Below are 23,354 nucleotides of genomic sequence, written 5' to 3'. Positions count from 1 at the left end.
TTCTCCCTGAACATATTTAGTCCAAAATAGTCTGTCTCATCATGGACCCATATAAGATTTTGAGATTATATATATAATTTTTATTAAGAGAATATTCTAGGAAATTGCTCTAATAAATATTTTAGAATTGCTAACTTAAAATTCATTTCATCATCTTTTCCTTCTCTACTTTTTCTCATCTCCCCTTTCTTCCCCCAAGGATTCTGTACCCAAAGCAGAATGAAGAGAACAGTGTTGTGTTTGTTGAATAAATCAGAAGAAGATGAAATTCACTTATTCCACAGGGTTTTTTATTTTATATCTTTTTCACTTAATCACCTGATTATACCTCTTATGGCAAGCATGACCAGAGATGTGTGGTATTATCACTATTTTTTATCCTAATGTGCCCAAACTTTGGGCACATAGACAGACTCCCAGAGATCTGGCGTGGGGTGGGCCTGTGAGAGGAAACATCTGTACTGTTGGCAAGTCTAAATCTCAAACCAATCCCTATTTAGTGACGAATATTAGTTTTGATAAGCATTAGTTTCCCTTCTCTGACTACACATAAATGCATGCATATACCAAGGTAAGCGTCTTAGCAATTCAAAAGCAATATGCAATGGGCTATAAATGTTGATGCACAACTAACTGTGCTACTTCAACCAAATCACTTAACCTCTCTGAGATTCCATTTCCGCATCTTTGAAAGCAGAGCTCTATGGTTTTATTGCCCTCTAAATGAAATGGGTTAAACACCTGAGCATGATAATTCACTTTATCCCAGCATAAAATTAATAGCCCCAAGATTTATTACCCATTGTTTAGTCTTTCCTCGTGTCCTTTCTGGAGGTGTTTCCTTCTGGAATGCTTTGGGGAGCATGCCACACACAACCCAGTTCCTACAAGGTCAGTGCAACCTGTCTATCCCGTTTCTAAAACGCTTTCTCTTCTTCCATTGTATAAATACCCAACCTAAAAGCCACTCCAACTAGTGTGTTACCTCAACGATCTTTGAAACAGAATATTGAATCCTTTAATGTGACGGGAAGTTTAATACAATTCTGGGTTTATCTCAAATAATGCTGTGAAAGTCCTGATCCTATGGAAAGTAGAAACAGGTTCACTGCTATTTTTATTTTATCTAATGAACACAGAGGAAAGGGCTCAGATCTGAGAGAGAAAAGGTCAAAACCTAGAATCATAGAGGGCTATTTGCTGCAAAGTTTATATAATGCAGTTTGGTTAAAGACACTGAAGCAGGGGTGTCAAATTGATGTAAGATATTTAAACCTAGTACAGTCTTCCCTACAGTGAGTGGTGAGCTGTCACTGGGTTCTTGATGGTGTTGCACACATTAGCACAGGAAGTTACAAGCAGGTAGAGATATACATAATTGCATGCCTACTAGCCAAGCCATGGCACAGAAAGTTATTGGTGTTATATGACATTGACTGCTAAGACCCACAAGATCATGCTGGCCCCAAACACTGGTCCTGGGCATCAGATCCCCAGATACTGGTTCATTTTGTTCAAGGCGTCACACACGGTGTTCAGATCGCTGCGGAGATCCTGCACCACGTTCTCAATACTTCGGGTGTCCTTCAGAGTCTCCACGCTCCGCGTGTAGGGATTGAAGTAGACTGAGAAGGGACGGGTAATTGACTTTGCAAAATCCCTGCAAAACAAACAGACACGGGAGGATATGCGATTGGCCCTCGTTGGTAGAAGAGATGGCTGGAGGACAGAAACAGAGCCAGGAAGAGAAAAAAAAAAAAAAACTTTTTTATGTTCTCTGTATAGAAGAAAAACAAGCTTACCTCATCTTTTCTTTGGCTTCTTCAAAACTCTCAGAAACAAAGTAGGCCTCCTGGAAGGTGGTGATAAGGCACTCCTGTAGGCACGTTGTCTTCGGGTCAAAGGCTTTCACACGAGCCTTGTCAGAAAGAGCGTGCTGCAAAACACACCGGGAGGCCCGTGAAACTCCACAGCGGGGCCTCCGACGGGCCAGGACGGCACGTGTCTGCCACCCAGCTCCATCACTCTACAGGGCTGCCCAGTGACCAGCCCTCCTGGAACCCGGAACTCTCCCCTGTGTGGGCCCCAACTGAGTGTCAGGGGGGTTTGTGGTTGTCAGTGTTGTTGATTTTAAGTCTGTTCGGTGCCGAAGGGGAGAAACGAGAGGACGGTGTTATTTCATTTATTATCAGCCAAATACATACTGCAAAAAATGGTTCAGAGCTGTACCCTAACAGAAATGGAATTTCAGATCTATGAATAGAAGCAGGGATGGCATAAATACGGTCCTAAATTTACTGCTCTGAGCAATGTGCTGAAATTTCACTTAAATGGCAGAAGTAATAATTACCTGCATGGAGCGGTAACAGGGGCTCTGAACAAACTATTTGTGGACTCATTGAGAGACACTTTGAGGCCAGGTATCAACAGAGTCTACAGCGGGCCTGCCAATTTGAGGAAATTTACAAAGCATTCATTTACCTTCCACCTGGTACAGCGGAGCAATACACAGCAGATAAATATTTCCAGGTGGGAACAAAAGAGCTGATATTAATAGTTATAGGTATGCCCAGAGCAGGCATTAGGAAAACAGGAGAGCCAGGGCAATTACTCTCCGAGCCTTCATTAGCTCCATTCGGCTCTCCACATGGCTGGCCGAGGAACAGCAGGGAACAATGCAGGACTGGATTCTCCAGATAAGTTCAGTGATGCTAAAAGTTCATGGTCATTTCCTGCCATGTGCCACTTGCCTGTTTAAAGACCCTGCATCGACGATTCTCGCACGGATGGGCATAGAATCACTAAGGAGCTCATGAAAATGCAGATGCCCAAGGCTCAGTTTTATCTCATAGGTGTGGATGAATCCCAGAAATCTGCATTTTAAAGGCATCCCAGGTGACTCCGACATAAGTGACTGCGAAGTATATTTTGATAAATACTCCACTAGATTCTGTCTCTTCATTCCCAGGGTAAGTCGGTTGGGAGAGAAAGACAAAGGCAAGCAGTAACTGCCTTGAATTGGGAGTTGGGCAACTTGGGCCCCAGTGCAGGTGTTGCTGCTGACTGAGCGGGTAACCTTGGCAAATCACCTCACCTCCCTGGGCCTCAGTTTCCTCAGCTGCAAAGAGAGGCTTGGGCCATGTGACTCCCAGACCAGCCTCTGGATTCCACCCAAAGCACTTTCCAACTTCTCAGTCTCTCCCTGCTGTGGTTTCCGAGAGAAATGCTGAGAAACCTTTCCTGTTCAGTGTTCTTGGTGCATTCCCCCCAACAATGTCAAAACACGTGGGATGATTTGCGGCCTGACGAGGGCTGCGGTTCCCTAAGTTTGAAAATATGATTGTGAACCAAAGGACTGACACACAAGAGAAAGGGCACGTGGCCCTCCCCTGTGGTCTGCTTTCTGGCGAGTCCGGGGCAATGCACAGGTGGATCAGGGGATGCGGAGGACATCTCGAAGTGAACTCGTTTTCTTGGCCCACAAACAGCTTCCTCATAAGCAGAAGGTCACTGAACCTGCAAATGCATGTGTGCCAGGTTCGGTGCGGCGCAGTGACTATCAGGGGATTGGGGTTCCCCGTGACTAATTATTCTGTCCACATTTTTGAAACAACTTCAGCTCAGGGAAACAAAATGTCCTCTGATGAGAGCTGTCGCTCCTCTGCAAAGAGCAGGCCTCCTGTTGGCGTGGCACCGGTTTCAGGATGAGAAGTTGCTTGCTTTGCAGCCATATCCGGGAGCATTTTACTGCAGTATGTTGCTCTTCTAGCCCATCCACCCATCCGTGCATGCGAAAGGAAGGGATGTGGCTGACACAGGGTCGTTCCTTGCTCTTTCTCTCAGCCTCACATTCAGGAGCACAGGCAGAGTCAGGGCAGAGCAGCCTATAAGAACAGGTAAGCCACGACTCCCCTGGGGTATCCCTGCTGAGCCAAGGACGTCTCTTTGGGTCTAGGACAGTGGTCAGCAAACCACGGCTCGAGAGCCACATGCGGCTCTTTGGCCCCTTGAGTGTGGCTCACAAAATACCATGGCCTGGGCGAGTCTGTTTTGAAGAAGTGGTGTTAGAAGGAGTTTAAGTTTAAAAAATTTGTCTCCAAAAGGATTTCAATCGTTGTTCTGTTGATATTTGACTCTGTTGACTAGTGAGTTTGCCGACCACTGGGCTAGGATGAGCACAAAAAGGGGGTGAAGCTCATCTACGAGGGTCTGCAATGCTTTGATAGGACATTAACAACCGTAACAGTCCCTACGTGCAGAGAATGCCTCCAGGAAGTGTGTAGGCAAAACTAGAGACTGGAATCAGAGTAGTTTTAGAGAAATGTATCATGGGACGACTTCACTGGACACTCAGCTGAGCTTGTTTAACCATTTTCACTGGTTAAAGAGGATGAGAGGACACCAAGGAAAATTCCAGGGGCGCAGGGTGCTCTGCCCCAGAATTCAAGGAAAGTCAGTGGACTCCCAGCATATAATTTGGGGAAAGCCCACTAGACAATACGGATCACCTATTCAAGGAAACACTGGAAACTAGTTGTTCTCTGACCTCAAAAACACTGGAAACTGGTTGTTCTCTGACCTCAAAAACGGAGCCTGTGGTGTCCAATACATGGGTGTCCTGCTGAGGACCTCTGCCGTGGAGAATGGGATCAGTGTTGCCCTGGGCAGCTATGAACATGGGGATGATAGTGGTACCCAAGGATCAGCCTGGAGAAGGACAAGAGCCTAGAGTTGGAGCAGCAGCCAGTGATAGGGGACAACGAATGAAGCTGTGATACACCCATAAACAGTCTCCTTTACCTGATAGGAGCACCCTGTGTGCTGACTGCCAGGAATATCCATGTGGCCCATAAGGACCTCTGTTCTGAATACTAGAGTGTCAAGTATCCATGTCTCACTGCTTCCCAAGCCCACTGCCCACTGGAATGCGGTCCTACAGAGTTTGCTCCTTAGCCCCTATCCATATCCCTCTCTAAGCTGCCGGGCCTTGGAGAACAGCTCTCACCCCTCTCCTCTGTGCCCAGTGGATTCTCTGTACACATCTAGCCAGACTGCTGCATGTCCCCAGGGAACTCCGTGGCGAATCCTTCCTGAAGTGCTCTCCAGGTATGTTAAAGTCTGCAGAAATAATCCAGCTTTCTCTAGAGAGGGGCCTGGTAAGCCTGACGGGGTCTGGTTGACAGTCCTTTATTCTCAAGCCATTTTAAAAGCCCAGGAAAGCTTGAGAATCACCTCCCCTCTTCTAACAGGACTCTCCTGGATTTACCCATGATGCTGAAGACTGGGACATAGGACTGGAAGCCAGGAAACCTGGCTCTAAACAGGACTGTCCCAGAAGCATGGTATCCTGTGGGCGAAAAATGCCCAGGTTGGGGCACAGTTTCATCTTTGAACAACTCCATGAATTCTAAAGCTCTTCTTGCAATGCAATCTGAACAGGGCCTGCACCCCTACCATCAACCCCTCCCTCCACCTCCTCCAGCGCAAACTGCCCAGGCAGCCTCTCCCCCGGAGCGTGGGCATGGCCTTCCCACCTTTCCCAGCAGAGAGGGCCATTACCTTTGAATTGGCTTTTATGTACAAATTCTACTTATTTGCCGTCCCAGCCTTTTCAATGAAAACATCTCTTTTCCACATCAGAAATTTCCTAGGATCCAGTTGTTACCTGAAGTTCCTACATGACTTTGGACAATTTATCCCACCTCGGTGAGCCTATTTCAGTAAGCATCTGAAAATGGGAATACTGAACTAATAGTAACCGCAACCCAGGGTTGTGGTAAGAATTAAACAAGGTAATGCGTGCAAAATACCTGGCACATAGGAAATGCTCGATATATTTGTTTATCATCGCTGAGCTAGTCTCCAGATGAGGTTTGGTGTGTGTGTGTTCAGCCACGGCTGCCACCACCGGGGCAGCCTCGCTCCCCCAGGGCTCTGGACCCACAGGTGAGACCCTCGGCCCCAGTTAGGAGGCTGCCAGGCCCTGCCCAGCAGCAGTGCTTGCCCTGAGTTCCTCCCTCCATGCCACCTGCCTTTGGAATGGCACGGAGTTATTATCCCTACTATTCCTGATGTAAACCCTGTGATCCTCACCCTCTATATTAGGACTGGTGAAAGCTGGGAAAACACAGTGTGAAGTCGGGATTACAGGTAGGCGTTGGCCTTAGATTCTGAATAAAATAAATTTGTAAATGCCTTTACACTCACACCACCATCATCTTTTCCCACATCAGAATAACAAACATATACATTTGTATATGCACATATGTACGTATACTGTATTTTTTAACTTCCCTCAAATGCTCCTCCTGCTAACCAAGCACAACTTGGCACTGACACCCTTATTGCCAAAGTTGGGGATGATGGCATCACACTTCTTTTTTTGTGTCCGTGATGTTGTAAGTTTCATCAGTTTGAATAAGCTACAGGGGTCAGGGAATCAACTCTCTCTTCAAGCAATCCTCTCATAAAGGCCGAAGCTCAGTTCCCAGCTTCCAATGCTCTGGCATTTCCTCTGTCATTATTATTATTAAGAGTGCTGGCTTTGGGAAAGGAATGGAAGGAGGAAGAAGATGGGAGGTGTGAGCCAGCTGAGCAGGGTACAGGTGTGGGAGCTCAGAAGCAGTGAGTCCTAACTCCAGCCCCATCTCTCACCACTATTACACCAGATGACCTCAGAGAACCCTCTTCTCTGCAGCCTGGCAGTCATCCCGACCACATCACAGAGTCGCTGTACATGGTAGTAAATACAAATAACTGTAATAAATAGGAACCTGTTCTCTGAATGCTGATTAACAGCTATAAAAAGAGCAAAAAAGAAAAAAAAGAGAGAGAGCTCATGGACATGGGTTCTGGCTGGCGTGGCTCAGTGGTTGAGCATTAACCTATGGACCAGGAGGTCACCGTTCAATTCCTGGTCAGGGCATATACAGGGTTTCGGGCTCAATCCCCACACTGTGGGTTGTGCAGGAGGCAGCTGATCAATGATGCTCCCTTATCATTGATGTTTCTGTCTCTCTCTCCCTCTCCTTTCTTCTCTGAAATCAATTTTAAAAAGTATATGGGGTTTTTTTAAAGCAGTACAATAAATTTACTGTGCAAGAATATCCTAAAACCAAAGCCAAAATAATAATTATTATTAAAATTTTTAAACCATTAGCTTTATTAAAACTTGCAAATCAGGACAGATGTATTTATTCTCTGGGATAAAGATGGGGGAAGGAGCATGAAAGGAAAGACACATACTATACTGAGGGTGAATGGCACTCCATTATCCTATTTTCAACCTGTTTTTATGTCAGCTTTCCAGATGACTTAGTTGATACTAACTGCTCTCTAAAGTGATGATGGTAAGAAAAGGCCCTATTTAAATACACTTTTTTTTTTTTGCATCACCTTTTATTCCCTCTATGCCTCTTCCACCTCCATCTAACCTCCTTCCCCTCCCCCACCATCACCACAATGTTGTCCATGTTCATGAGTTCTCTCTCTCTTTTTTTTTCTTTTTTCTTTTTTGTTCAATCCCTCTACCCCACTAACACCCCACCCCACCAGAGCTGCCCACCTGTTCTCTGCCTATGAGTCTGTCACTATTTTGCTTGATAGTTCAGTTTGTTCATTAAATTCCACATGAGGGTAAAATCATATGGTACTTATATTTCTCTGATAAACAAACTTTTAGACTTTCTGAAAGCTCATGACAAAACAGATAACTAGGACAAAAGAGAGATAAACCATTGCTGAAATTTTTTTAAAAAAAGAAAGAAAAACAGCCTTTATGTCTATCAGATTAATGTTAGCTTTTACAAGCTTTTTCATATTTTTGTTTCTGTCTTTAAAGATAAAAATAAGTATTATCAAAATTGTAAGAAAAAAAGGCAATGTTGTTATCGAAAAAATAAGACAGAAAAATGAAAGTTATCCTCCAAACCATAGATATACCACTTGGAAATATTTGCTCAGTTCTGAAGTGCAACATCTATGCCCAGGAGAATCTAGCCTTTTTAAAGCACAAGGTTTAAAGCGTGTCTATTCAAGCAGAGAAGGTGAATTGATAATATTTATGTAAAAGTTATAAAGACTACACCAAAACCTTCAACAACTTAGCTGGGACCTACATTTGGGCTGCAGGTGGAACACAAAAATATTTTACCACATAAGGTAACTGGATCCAAAATTGTAAGGGTGTTTACACTGGAATAATAATAATGCTATTAATAAAGTTATCCCTACTTAGATCAAGGACTATCACTGACCAGCTAAGTACAAGTTAGACTGAAGTGTTGAGAAGTGTGTGAGAGGCTCTGCCTGGGGCAGAATGGGCAGGGATGGAGAGAGGGAAGGCTGCTTCGAGAGAATCTGCATCACGTTCTGTATTCCCTGTGAACTATCAGGAGATTTTTCTTGTAGAAAGAATGCCTGAATTGTAAAAACGGCCCACAGTAGCAATCATAGGGATGTTGGAGTGTTGAAATTTGAGAATGGAAGAATGCTAATGACCAGAGGTGATGGACCAGAACAGGAAGATTCATGGCTGACAATGCCCTTCGGTCGGTGTACATGTTTCTGGCTGATTTCCATTTCCAGACGATTCCATCCACACCAACAGAAACAAAACCAACAGTTTCACTCCAGTGCTGCCTACGCATGCCTCATTAACCAGATCAGAGGACCTTGTCGAAAGTTGAGGCAATAAGAGAGATTTGTTTCTTTTGTTTCTGGCGTGATTTATAAAGCCTCTGAGGAGAATGTAAATAGATGTAGCTCAAGAGCTACATGGTTTTCTGGCTAATCTTTTTTCAGGGAAATAAAAAAGCACTCTATAGAAGGCCTGAGTCTTTCAGGTACATGACATCATACCATTGCTCTGGGCTCTGGCCGCTGTGCTAAGATTAATCCCAAATGGACTATTTTTGTTGAGAATTTAGTAAAAAAAAGAAAAATATTTCACCACATTACATCAGGCTTTTGTTATGCTAAGTAGTACCATCAATTCCAGCCATGCCAAACCTCAGGCAGCTCCCTAAATGGGGCAGGCTTGACGAGAGCACGCACACTGCTGTCCGATGGCTGATCTGTGTTATCTCGTCCTCCTCAAAGTCAGCCTTCAGCTTGGGCAGCTGGGCCTTCTCAGGAGGCCTTCCCGGGCATGGCCCACTCGGTGCCAGGCACATCTGCCACAGTGTCTGTGTTATCTGACTGGTTCTCTCTTGCACTAGAGGTGAACTCCTTAGTAACAGGGACCCAGGCAGTGTAGCCTCATGGGGAAGGGTTCAGAGCCCGGAGCCCAGACTGCCTGGATGTGGTTGCGTCCAGCTCCAACACTGACTAGCTGCGTGGCCTTGGACAGGTTCCTTAGTGTCTTTATACCTCAGTCTTCTCATCTGGAATGCTTATCTCATTATGTTGTTATGAAAATTAAATGGGTTTATATGGCTAAAATATCTAAAATACTAAGGTCTATATTTAAGTGTCCGCTGAAGTAGTTGTTATTTTCTTCTTATTCTTATTCTTCCTCATTATTTATATTTGTATGTTCCAGTGACTGGCACTGTATACAGGGTGCATATTAGGTGTTCAACCAAATGTGTGACGAATGAGAGGACCTGATAAAATTATAGTTAAATTGAATCGTTCAAGAACAGAAACAACCAAAAACTTCCAATTATCACATATTTCCTAATTCTATTACATAAGGATAATCAATACTCAAAATAAAAACCCTAAGATAGCCCATAACCTTAATTTTAGTCTGAATAATCCAAGAAATATTAAATTATTTTCAGTACTATTTCTAGATTATATTTCACATCTCATTCTAAATTCATCAAAACTTACTCTCCTCCAATGCTATAGATAGAAATTCTGAAGGAACCAGAATATTTAAATTATCAGATGCCCCAGGCCCAAAAATTTCTGAATAAATAATAATTTACTATATTTTAAGGGGGTGGGGTGTGAGAAACAGCATTCCTTTAGCAGCATTACACATTTCATTTCATTTTTTTTAACAAATCTTTATTGTTCAGATTATTACAAATGTGTTCTTCTCCCCCCTCCCCCAATTGCTCCCCTCCACCAGGTTCCACCCCACCCTCTGTCCTTTCCCCATCCCCCATTGTCCTCATCCATAGGTGCAGTTTTTGTTCAGTCTCTTCCCGCACCCCCACTCCCCTATTCCCCGAGAATCATTAGTCCAGTCTCCTTTCATACCTCTGATTCTATTATATTCACTAGTTAATATTGTTTATCAGATTTTTTAATTCTCTTGGTTTTTAGATTCATTTGTTGATAGTTATGTATTTGTTGTTCATAATTTTTATCTTTATCTTCTTCCTCTTTCTAAATAACTCCCTTCAGCAATTCATATAATTCTGGTTTGGCAGTGATGAAATCCTTTAGCTTTTTTTTATTAGTGAAGCCCTTTATCTGGCCTTTGATTCTGAGTGATAGCTTTGCTGGGTAGAGTATTTTTGGCTGAAGTTTCTTGCTATTCATCACCTTGAATATTTCTTGCCATTCCCGTCTGGCCTGCATCGTTTCTGTTGAGAAATCAGCTGACAATCGTATGGGTGCTCCTTTATAGGTAACTACCTGCTTTTCTCTTGCTGCTTTTAATATTCTTTCTTTGTCTTTTGCTCTTGGAATTTTAATTATGATGTGTCTTGGTATGGTCCTCCTTGGATTCCTTTTGTTTGGGGTTCTGCGGGCTTCCTGGACTTATAAGTCTATTTCTTTCCCCAGGTGGGGGAAGTTTTCTGTCACTATTTCTTCCAGTATTCTTTTGGTATCTTGCTCTCTCTCTTCTTCTGGGATCCCCATAATTCTGATGTTGGTTCAATTGAAATTGTCCCAGAGGTTTCTTATACTATCTTCAACTTTCTGGATTCTCTTATCTTCTTGCTTCTGTGGAGGAGTGTCCTCTGGTTCTTTGTGTTCTAAATCTTTGTCTTGATTCTTGCAATCTTCCAGTCTGTTTTTAGGACTCTGTGTAATATTTTTTATTTCAGACAATGTTTTCTTCATTTCTAGTTGATTCCTTATTATTTCTAGTTGCTCCCTTTTCATATCTTCATAGCTCTCATTTATTTTATGGGCCTTTTTTAGGATATTGTTGAATAACCTTATAACTGTAGTTTTGAACTCAATGTCCAATCTTTTCTTTTCCTCCATCTCCTTCCTTTGTGTCTTCCTCTTGTCTGCATTTTAGTTGTTTTCCTGATTTGATGGAATAGTTTTGTGTGCTAGGTGTTCTGGTAGAGCCCAGTAGCACAGCCTTCCCAGTTACCTGCTGTGGACAGTCTTGGTGTAGCCCTTTGTGGGCTGTGTGTAAAGTCTTGTTGTTAAGCCTTGCTTATTGTTGGTATCACTGGGAAGCGTTGATCTCCAAGCCAATTGGCTGTGAGGATCAGCAGTGTCTCAGCTAGGAGAGCTTCTGTACTCTGCTTGGATGGGGCGGGGTCTTGGGGTGGCACAGACAATCTTTGGTTCCCTGCCAGTCTTGCCTTAGAAAAGTCCTGTTCGTGGTGAGTTTCGGAAGATTGGTTGCAGGCGCATGCACCTCTTTGGTAAAGGCACAGACAAGCTTTGGATTCCGGCCAATCCCTCCTTAGAGAAAGCCAGCCTCTGAGAGAACTTCTGTGCTCAGCTTGGATGGGGCAGAGTCTCAGGTTGGTGCAGACAAGCTTTGTTTTCCCTTTGGCTCCTCCCCAAGTCCCGCAGTAATGGCCTCTGGCTTCACATACCTCAGAGAGATCTCTGCCCACTGCCTGACAGTCTGGCCTCTCCCTGTCTGGGGTCGTCTATCAGAGCAATAGGGTGATTCTGTTTTCCTCTCGAACAAGAAAGCGAGCCACGTGTTAGCTGTCCGCCCTCTCCATGCCAGGAGTAAGCCAGTAGCGAACTCAGCCCGGCCCGCCCTCTGGTGCACCGGAAGTACGCCAGCAGCAATCTCTGTTCGGCCCTTCCTCTCAGTGCACTGGGAGTAAGCCAGCGCCTTTTCGCGCACACAGTTCTCCGTACTTTCACAGTTCTTGAGGTTCAGCGTGCCTTCTCTCTCCTTCCCAGATGACAGAGCCTCCTCTCAGCTAGCTGTCTGGTGCTTCATGGCAATGCCTCCCATGTTTTCTAGTTCTAAATTCAAATTTGTTGTGGTAGGCTGCATTCGGGTGTCTACCCTATGCCGCCATCTTGGTTTCTCTGCATTACACATTTTATTTTTATTTTTTTAAATATATTTTATTGACTTTGTATAGAGAGGAAGGGAGAGAGATAGAGAGCTAGAAACATCGATGAGAGAGAATCATTGATCAGCTGCCTCTTGCACACCCCCCACTGGGGATATGCCCGCAACCAAGGTACATGCTCTTGACCGGAATCAAACCCAGTACCCTTCAGTCCCCAAGCCGACACTCTATCCATTAAGCCAAACCGGTCTTGGCCGCATTACACATTTTAGATACTATTTAGTAAAATAACCATATGTTTATTTAGTCTTTTTCTAAATTATATATGTCCACATATGCTTTAATACTCATTAACTTGGAAGCAGTTAAAATAATGTCAAATTCCTCTTTGGGAATAAATGCTGGGGAGTCCAGTGGAGGTGTGGGGGTGACAGAAGTGAGAGCAGCCAAGGCACCCTCATGAGGAAGCTTTTATGAGTGGGAGCCCTGCCGGCTCATTGCCCACTTTGCAGCACTGAATTTAGGGCAGTCATTTGTTAGCCAACATGTGAGCATACATTTGTCATTCCTGTTGATTGTGCACATTGCTGCTCATCCATTTGCGTCACGCCACAGGCCAGAAAGGCATGACCCGTTTTCAGAAGTGCAAAAAGTTAGGTTAGCACCCATGGTGAGGTGCCAACTCCTCCATGTTAAATATTTATGGAGTATCTGCAAGTAGAAATGTGCAAACAAATCAATATTTTCCATGACCTTGAACCAGTTTGCATGGGAAGGATACTTCCATTCACAGCTTCATACCTTTAATTCTCCAATGGAAGAAAGCAGTCCAGCTCCATATGCCCGCAGCTGCCCTTCTTGCTTGCAGAGGCCAAACTCGATTGTAAAGAAATAGCACTAAAAAAAAAAAAAAATCAACACATCCAGTAAACTGTTCAAGTTCTTCCTTAGAATAAAATGGCACCCAGAATAAAATGGTACACTGTGCATAATTTCTTCAACCATGTCAATTTACAAGCAAAGATATTTATTAAAATCTATTTTCCTATTTAATAATCCCTTTCTAGGTTACAGATATACAGAAAAGGTATCAACCACTAGAAGTCGTATGCTTGCTACATTCAGAAACCTTGTGAGTCAAATCAGATCCCATGCAATAATTTTAAAAGTAAAAAAATAATAATAATAATTTTTAAAAAAAGATTTAGAAATAAATGAATATGCTATCATGATAATGCTATAAGAATATGCTATTATGTGTGCTAAGTTGTATTTCAGTGATATCAATTAGTTCATGCTTATGCAAAAACATAAATATAGAATCTAGCAATCCCAAACTGATTTTTGCAGTTTGTTTATTTATTCAACAAACATTTGCTGAGTACCTTCGGGATGCCAATGATTGGTAAAGAAACAAGAGAGAGACCAATAAACCAAGTACATGCCAACCAAATTACCAAAACCACAATTTTAGTATGTTTTTTAGTGATAACTGTATATATACTTAAATATATATATAGTAAGAACCATCTCATTGACCTGTGGTATATCAGCATCAACTACTACAACGTTCCCAAGATATTAAACTATACAATTGTTTCTGTTGAGTTTAGGAAATTAACCTAGACAGACAGAAACCCCTGTACAACCATAAACTCACAGAATTCTTGAGAGAAGCTGAAATCACACTATTTTTGCTTTGAGAAAAAAGTGAGAAGCTGACAATGAGCAATAAAACTTGCATCAAATTAACACCGTCCTGCATTAGCGATGACAGAGTGCTGAAGGTGTTGAGAAAGAGGAGAATTTCAACACTCCTGAAAGGGGCAGAAGATAATATTTCCAACCCCTGCCAGTTGCTCTATTTTTATTTGGAGGTTAACATGCCCCTTGGTTCAGGAAGGTTTTCTGTTTCTTCAGGGTGAGGATGACCTGAAGTTGCATAGGCTAATGCCGTGCAGCACTGGGCTGGACCCAAAGGTCTGGTCAGTCCAGGTCATGGAGCTAAACCTCCAGAAGCAAATTGTTCTTTTCCTGGTTCACCTCCCAAGGAAGCTAAGATTATAGCCCTTCCTACCCCCATCACCCATTGGGCCTACCAGCACTCCTCCTGTGTTCTGACTTCTCTTTCTTTCCCATCACACCACCGTTTTTGACATGGTCTTCACTTTATTTATGTTTGGTATGTACCATTTGTCATTTTTCTCCCACACCCTAGATTATAAACTCCGTGAGAACAGGAGTCTGTCTGTTCACATAGAACAGGGTTTCCCAAGCTCAGCACTATGGACAGTTCAGGCTAAATAATTCTCTATTGACTGGATGGGTGGGTGGGTGTCCTGCATATTATGGAATGTTTACTGGCCTCTGCTCACTAGATGCCAGTAGCTCCCCCATTCCAGTTATAACAACCACAAGTGTCACTAGACATTGAACTATGTTCCCACAGGAGCAACATCACTTCTGGTTGAGAACCAAGAATATAGAATAGAGTCTAAAACACGATACGCTCCATAAACATTTGGTGGATAAATAAAGAGTAAGTGAAAGAATTATCTCTAAGTTAATAAGGCTTGCTGTGTGGCAGTATGACCTGGAGGAAAGAAACATAATGAGGACTGCGTTCAAGTGTGAGCCCTGCCTTTAATTAGTTATGTGACCACAACCTCTCTACCCTGTTTCCCCAAAAATAAGACAGTGTCTTATATTAATTTTTGCTCCCAAAGATGCTCTAGGTCTTATTTTCAGGGGATGCCTTATTTTTCCATGAAGAAGAATACGGTACACATTTATTGTTAAATGAAAATAAAGGAAATTTATTACCTGTATACGGTACGGTAGTATGGTAGTTGTCAACACAAACCAGACAAACTGTGAATCCTACAGTATCAAGAATTTACTCATTTATTCAATGACAATAGTGTCATCATCTTCTGGAACATCATCATAACAATCCAATTCCTGAATTTACTGGTGAATTTCTTGTGACTCCATTTCTTTCAGAATCAGTGGACCAAATCTCTCATGTTTAGCCTAAGGGGGCCTTATTTTCGGGGGATGCCTTATATTTCACTCAGAAGGAAACCTGTAAGTAGGTCTTATTTTCGGAGGATGTCTTATTTTCGGGGAAACACGGCATCTATTCATTCATTTATTCATTCATTCACTTATTCTATAAACACTCCTTGAGTACCTATATGCCAGGCTCTGCTTTCACTGTTAAGGATGTGCAAGGAACAAAGTAGCCAAGTCCCCATCCCCATGAAGCATATATGCTATTCTGAGATGAGACAGGCAACAATAACAACAACAGAAATCAATACGCAGGATAATTTCAGGTAGAATATGCTATATAAATAAAACCATGTGATGTGTCAGATATTAAGCAAAAGACATGGCTATTTTAGATGGAGAGGTCAGGGAAGGCCACTCAGAGGGAGAAATATTTAAACTGCAGCCTGCTTGACAAACAGCCTTTTGTGTAAAGATTTAGGGCAGGAATGGAGCACATCCAGCCCACAAACCCTATGAGGCCCGCAAAATCACTTGGCCTGGCCCTGCCAATGCATTAGGGCTGAATTAATTAAGTGTTTGTCCAAATAAGAGATGTAAATATGTTTTGAAAAGTGAAAATACACAGGATAATTTCAGGTAGAATATGCTATCTAAGTAAAACCATGTAATGTGTCAGATTGCACAATACTGATTACAATGAAAAGAAACTATCATCTCTTACCTAATAATAGACAAACATGTAAACTGATTGTACCTTCACTATGCCCACAGCCAATCAGGAGTGAATATGCAAATTAACCCAACCAAACTGGCGGGTTAATTTGCAGGTGCAGGTACTGAGCAGCCGGGCAGGGTAGGATGCCTGCTATGAAAAGGAGGCAGGGCGGAGGGAGCTACAGGAGTGGTACTCCAGCCAAGAGTGAGGACTTGCAAAGTCAGGGGAAGGAAGGCCTATTGCATGAATCTTCGTGCAATGGGCTTCTAGTATACTCATAAAACAAGAAGACTGAAAGTTCAGCCTCCTATTTTATCAAAAGGAAACTCAAATTTAAGGAGATTAAGTGATTTACCCAGGACCAGTCTACATGCTTGACATTTAAGAGATCTAGAGCCCAGTATTTTAAAGTTTTTAGGTAAAAGATTAATAAATGCATGATTTTTCCCTTACAACTGAAAAATGGAGAAATAAAAGTCAAATAGGAAAATTAGAATCTCATAGCATCTTCTTTAAGTGTGTCTTTAAGATGACTTCTCCAATGTATATTGCATTTATGGAACATGATGTGAAATTTTTGGAACCTTAACATTGCATACAAAAGAGTTTATTAAGAAGAAAAAAAATGTGCTGTCATGATTTAAAGCCTCCAAAATACACCTATGGAGCCAGGTAGAGGAGCCTTTAGGTCAGCCTATTAAGAGCATCTTCAGTTTTCCTTATGCTACGTTATTGCATACATAATGCATATTCATGGTTACAGCCTAAACCAAAACAGGCTGAGGGAGCCCCTGGGAAAATACGGTGCACTGTGCACACAGTCTTCACGTGGATTTGGCATCCCATCTAATTTTAAGAGGAATTAAAACGTCTGCATCAACTCAACTGAAGATTCAAAGCTACACCTATCACTATGTCTTTAGTCCTTGTGTTTCTAGAATCAGGGCAACCCCGGAGGAAAGAGTGTGTTCTTCCCATCACTAGGAGCACTCTCGGGCCCCATACCCCATCTGGGAGTCCTTCCGGAAACTGACCTTACACAGCTCCGACTGCTCTTTTCCTTTCTCTACCTTTCCCTTTGGTTTCCTGTTGTCCTCAGCCATGAAAGGCACCTAGGTGCTGCTTCTACAGTCCACTCCCCCCATTGAATTAAGACCTTTTGCTCTGAGACAGTTTTACCATTTGTAGCTCCACGGGTGCTACCAGGTAAAGAGAAATGGTAAAATGTACCTGAACCTCTGGTGTTGGCAAAATTTCAATCATGTACCAGCTCGGGATAACTTTCTTTTTCTGTTTTCAGCAACAATAGGGCCCTCAAAATGCCGGCTGCCCTGGTTGGGGGTGGTCACTAACGGAGAAGAGGGGCGAATGCACATTTCTTTTGCCTGATGTTAAATGCAAGGCTGGAGTAGAATTGAACTGGGTGACCCCGTGATGACCTTTCAGAATTCAAGGAGAAACTAATTGCTTCTGAGATGATTAAGAAAATATCATTTGTTTTCCTCAGAGGATTCTCCAGATGTGGATCTATAATATATTCCCTAGAGAGTTACCAAATAAATAGCCTACTTATTATTTAAAAAACAAATAAACAAACAAACAAAAAACCTCGAACCTTATAAAAACAGTAAAAGAGAATTACAGATTCTTGGCCACTAATGTCTTTTAAACAGAAACAAATAATAATATTAAGAGTAGCACCTCCCAAATTAAAGGTTACCTTTCAGCAAAGCCTGAAGATCATGAATTCCAAGTTTTACGTACCACTAATTATATGTAATTATTTATAAATATTTCATTTGAATATAATTACATATAATCATTAACTGGAAACCAAAACAGGAATGATAGACTGGACCTCTTCCACAGAAAGAAAGCAGCGTCATTTGCATACAGAGAGCCATTAAGCAGAAGAAAGTCTGAGTGACAGTCTGAAATCCAAACCCTGCTGTGGAACAGGCTGCAGGACGTGCTTCCACAGAGCAGGTGCTGAGGGACTGAGATAGGTCGCCCAATGCTGCCACCGTCAGGTCACGGCCGGTAGCACACCACTTCTGCAGCAATTCTGGCGAGCCAGATGGGCAGTCCTGAGAGAGCTTGAGCGAACACAGTCCATACATAGAGACTGAACACACCAACACAATACCACTGGTCCCACGTGGTGACTAACAGAAGCCCACAATGCCACATCCTTCTTATGTTTGGTGTGAGGTGCCTGAAGCTTTTGTTAAGACACATATTTCAGGTAAAGAGATGAAACAATTTTTTTTTTTTCAAAGAACTCTTGATGGAAAATAAATTTACTGTTCCAATTTCCCTCTCAAAGGGTCCTTTTGCCTCCCATTTCTCCCCATTCCCTGAATCCAGGGAATAAACATATAACCTCTTCCTGAGAGTCATGCAACCTGTCCCCCTCCCCCGGCCTTCACCACACTAACTAGGTAAACGGCAAATACTCCCAAGAGTCACGCATGAAGCCGGATCATAATGGGTGCAATGATGACCCCCACGCTTTATTTGCAGCAGAAGAAGGGTTTTCCTGGTGGGAAAGCTCTCTGAGACTGGGCTCTGAGGGGGAGCAGAAAGGAGATGTTGCTTCATGATTTTTCCCTGTGCTAATCCTGTGTGAAATAAGAGCGTAAGAAATGCTAAGAGACACTAGTCATCTGCAGTCATCTGCAGCTGCTCTGTGACCACGGACCGCTCACCCCACTCTCCGAGCCTCCCCTTGGCACACAGAAGCCACTCCTCACGTGTTGGCAGATACGGGGGCCGGTCACTGCACCCATCCCAGGTGGCCTTCAGCCACTGCAGCTGCACCCAGATGTCTAGACTCACATTTTACCATGAGCCTCTACATAAAAGCCACCAGAGCTCTTGCCAAGTCACAACGTATCCAAAATACATTTTAAATGTGTATTTATTGGATTCTGCGCTGAGCTCTAGTTAAGATTACAGAAGCACCGAAAGATAGTGTTCTATGCTCGAGAAACCTGCCATTATGGATGGGAAGACCAGAGTCTTATTAATATCACACTGGTCATTTAACGCTGCTCTCTGTACCCCGCCACAAACTTCTCTGTCTTGGAATCACAGTGTGCTTATCAGTCCCAGAACACAGAGAGGATGAAGCTTGTGTTGGACTTTGAAAGATCAATGGAATGCTGCGTGCAAGGGCTTTGGACAGAGGGAAAATGACTGGAAATAATAAGGTCGAGGGGGTGAAGGAGAAGGTGAGGTAAGAAAGCCCAAAGTGTACTTCCGGGGGGGGGGGGGGGGGGGCGGCGTAGAGGTAAGTCACGTGATGGGTTATCCTATCAAGCTCCACCTGAACTGGTGGAGACTGCCTCTTTGGCCAGGGATTCTCCTCAAAGCAAGACAGACAAAAACAAGGAGAGGAAAAGAAAAGAGCTGGGATTTGAGCAACTTGTCTTGTCAGCTAGAAAACAATGACCTGAATTGTGCAAACAGCATATATTGTCTCAGGTTAAGAACAGCCATCAAATGAATTAAAATGTAAAAACTCCTAAGCTCTGAGGAAACATTATGGCAAACCTTGTGGAAAATTGATCATCAAATATAAGAGGATCGTCCATAGGAGGGGAAAAAAAAAGCGTCAGCAGAAAACAACTTTTATTGAAGAATACGTCGGCATAGGCAATTTCCAGCAGCACCCGGTGAGTCGGGGTTTTTCTGTGTGCTTCTTAATACTGTTTCCTCTATCTTTCAGGTTGCTTTCAAGAACAAATGGATTTTGTTTAAATGCCCTCCGGCCATTTCAGTTTTATTGCCCCTTCTTCAGCTTATCTGAGAGCATTTTCAGTTTCAAAGGAGACCACCTGACTTATTATCATTCAAAATCTACTAGTGTTTTATGGTATTTTTTTTATCTAAAAGAAAAGAAAAAGAAAGAAACATCCTTCATTCTCTTCCTCCCACTCATGGACTCACAGGAGTAACAAAATCACTCACCATCAGTTGGTCCACCTCTAAAACCCTGACAAGAACCATCGCAAGACACTTCATCCTCAGGGCTCAATGGCAGGTCCCAATGCCAATCACGAAACTTCACTGCCCGAAATGCCCTAAAGATCCAAGCTTCTTCATATGGCGCAATAGACCCTCCATTGTAGGCAGTTAGACAGACATGAGAGGAGCAAGGACAATGGTCCAGGTACAGAAGATCACCAGCATGGAAAGCCCCAGGGGCCTAACAATGGACAATCCATTGTAGGATGAGAAAACCTGCCCCCCAGGTGACTTTTCCTCCCCTAGCAGATCACGGGTCATGAGGTTTGGATCCCTTGACCTTTCCTCCTTAGAAATAACATCTAGGCTTCTACTGTATTTCAGCTCCAGGCCCAGAGGAGCAACAAAACCAGCCACTGCTGATGTCAGAACTGATGCGTGCTTTGAATAATGACCCCCTGCTCTGGTGCAGGCCAATCAATCAGTGGAGACCGCAACACTGAAAAGACACACCTAGAAGACTGCTGAGCATTCTGGGAGGAACTTTCCAAGGCCCTCCCCTAAAGTCTCTGCCTTTCAAGTCCTTGGGGCAGAGGACCCAGTGCGCTCCCCCTCCCAGAAGCACACCCTTGCCTGTCCCTGGCCTTTTTCCCTCTCCCTTCTCCCCACCCCTTCCCCCCCACATTACCATCAGCTTCCTCCCTCCCAAGCTGCAAGGGCCCTTCCTTCACCTCTGTAACTTGTGTCCTAAGCCCGTTTCTTCTAAGAATTACTTTTTCTACCTGCATAATCCACCCAATAAATGTTCTCCTACAGTTTGGGTCTTGGTCTGAATTCTTTCCTGGCCAGAACCCAAGAACTGAGGTTGCTGAACCCAGGTTTGGTCTGACCCCACCAGTAAGACACCTGATGCCCTTCCCACTGCCTACAACCCCAGGACCTAGCCTCTGCCTCCGCCAGACTCTTCTCTCAGCCATCTTCCTCCCTCTGCCCACCACTCAGGGACTATTTATAACTGTGCAGCTGACGGCGCTCCCTCCAGCTTCCCACCCGGGCCTTTGCACACAGCTTCCTTCTGCCTGGAGTGCTCTTTCACAGGCCGTCACCTTTGCCTGATCCCTGCCTGTGAGCCGGGGCAGGTGGTCCTCCTCTCGCCTTCGGTGTAGCCTATGGATCCAAACTGAAGTCACCTGTCTCCTTGCCTCTCTCTCCACCAGACTCGGAACTCCCTGAGGTCAGGGACAGTGTTTGACTTGGTTTTTGTTTTTGTTTTTATTATTGTTTAATGTCTGGTTGATAGTGCCCTGCCTGACATGTAGCAGATACTCTGCAAATATTGAAGGAAGGGAGGAAATGGTTAAACAAGAAGCGTTTCCCAGTGGCCCAAGACAACAGGGTCAGTGCTGATATTCCAGGCCAGTAGTCATTACCATCAGTAAAGTTCCTAATATTACAGGCTCTGAAAAGACGAAAACCTTTCTACTGTGCCCATCCAATCAGTTTCCACTTAGGCTTCAGAAACAGATCTGTCCCTTGACCTCTCTCTCATTGGTCACCTCAATACCAGCCAATGCCCTCCATGCAGGAGGAAGGCAGAGCCAGCCTCCTCCCGGGCTGCCAGGAGCCGAGGAAGGAAGGCTGATTGGCAGGTATCTCCTGTGGAAGCTTAGCCGTCTTGTGGTTAAGTGGCTTCTAGCCTCCTTCATTACTACAAGCTGCGACTCTGAAAACCCACTGATTTCGGCATCTGGATCCTCATCAGAACATGTCAAGGGGAAATTTTTCAGTTTGCTGTTTCTGAACGCGGGAGCCAGCTGGAGACTAGCCGGGGAAAATGCTCTCTGCTCGGTCAGGGTAGAGCAGAGTCTGACTGTGATAGATCCAGGCCCTGAGGTGCCTCATGTCCCAGGCTGCTCAGAATTAGCAGCTACGAGGAATTTCTGTCAGCATCACTGCCCAGACCTTCATTGAACAGATGATGACACACCAGATCAGACAAACGCTATTTCACCTGGAGATGAATCTGTGAGATGACCATCCTTCCAACTATCTTCCACATAACGCTGTGGTTCTTACAAAGGGTATGATGAATACAAATAGGCTTCTTGCGAATGCCTTCTGGACCTGCAGGTACTTTGAGTTTCACAAATCAAAAGCTGGTTTTATATGCATCAGTATTATTCCTTGGACCCTAGATGTAGTAATGTGACATCTCTGTAACAAAGCAATTCACACAGTGTGTCTCTTCTTTTAAAAAAGCAATTCCACCTTCTTCCAAACGGCCCTTTGCTGAACTTGTATAATTAAGTAAGGTGAAATGGCTAAGCTTCCCTCTGAGGACACACGTGCGCACACATGACCATCATTTCATACCAGGTGCATGGATTAGCATTCCATTTATATATGTGCTTAATCTACTTTGCACAGAAGACCTACTTAAGCAAATGCTATAGATTCAGAAGGGCCCACGAACTGACTTTTATAACCTAAGCAATTCTTAGCTCCTTGAAGGAGAAGAAAACTGATGAGCGCATTCCTGGCCATTCGTTTTTTCGGCATGCCCTAAAATGTTCTGCATCAAATCACACATTCTCCCCAGATGTGGTGATTCTAAAGGTCAGCTCTTGAATGCTGGTTTGAAAAATGAGGTTTTTACTGACTCCCTAGTAAACCGGGGGTAGTCACCACTGCCTTTAGAGGGTCGTTTTATTTTTATCTCTGCGTTACAAGCAACGCCCTCCTCGGCATTTGGGCTACGGAGCTTGAACGTTCTCAGCTATTTCTTTCCAGGCGAGACCTGGAATCCTGGAGGATGATCATATGTCTGAAAGCTGACAAGAAAGGCACGTTCAGTGGGGAGAGCCATTCTCCCTGCTCTGTTGCACCAAACAGTCTTCTATTGGAAGTTTTTATTAATGAAGTCAACGTCTCTTTTCTAGTCACTAACTGCCACCACGACCATCATCATCTCTCACACTCAGAGTCGACACTACCATCTGTGCGTATAAATGGAGCTGAAAGACTTACCTGTAAACTGGGGTCCCTGTCACAATGGGGGCCCGTGGGTGATCCAACAGCTAGACAGCATTTCAGCTCTGTTGGGCTTCCGTCTTTACCAGTAATCACTGCCAGTTACTGAAACCTACATGCTTGCACCGTGCAAAGCACTTTACCTCATGCTCACGCCTCGGGAGGCAGGTGTGCAGAGGTGATAGAGTATGGTGGTTTTGGCACATTAACCGAGGCGTGAAAGAACGAGGGTTCAAGGGCAGGCTCTGCCATTTACTTCACCTTAGGAAAGTTATTGAGCCTTTCTCAGTCTTAGGTTCTTTTGTCCATAAAATGGAAAAAATAAAATGAATGACTAACATGTAGGAAATGCTCACTATGTAAATCCTCCATTTTATAGATAGGGTATCTGAGACTCAATTGAGTAATTTGGGCAAGTTTAGGGCTGATAGAGCTGGATT

At 43.7% G+C, this 23,354-nt stretch overlaps 1 protein-coding gene across 1 annotated transcript in view; it reads right to left on the bottom strand.

Moving 5' to 3' along the window:
• Positions 1-268: 268 nt before the first annotated feature.
• Positions 269-23,354, bottom strand: part of TPH2 (tryptophan hydroxylase 2) — a 98,405-nt gene continuing 75,319 nt past the window's right edge. The window contains exons 9-11 of the mRNA XM_036458379.2: positions 12,987-13,082; positions 1,803-1,936; positions 269-1,660 (exon numbers count right to left, since the gene is read on the bottom strand). Coding sequence (XP_036314272.1) covers positions 1,486-1,660; positions 1,803-1,936; positions 12,987-13,082 — 405 coding nt within the window. The 3' untranslated portion in view covers positions 269-1,485. The remainder of the gene's footprint in view (positions 1,661-1,802; positions 1,937-12,986; positions 13,083-23,354) is intronic.

Source organism: Pipistrellus kuhlii, unplaced genomic scaffold (genome assembly GCF_014108245.1).
Source record: "Pipistrellus kuhlii isolate mPipKuh1 unplaced genomic scaffold, mPipKuh1.p scaffold_m20_p_3, whole genome shotgun sequence".
Classification (NCBI taxonomy): Eukaryota; Metazoa; Chordata; class Mammalia; order Chiroptera; family Vespertilionidae; genus Pipistrellus; species Pipistrellus kuhlii.
The sequence above is the reverse complement of the archived record's forward strand: the minus strand, read 5'-3'. Positions and strand labels throughout refer to the sequence as shown.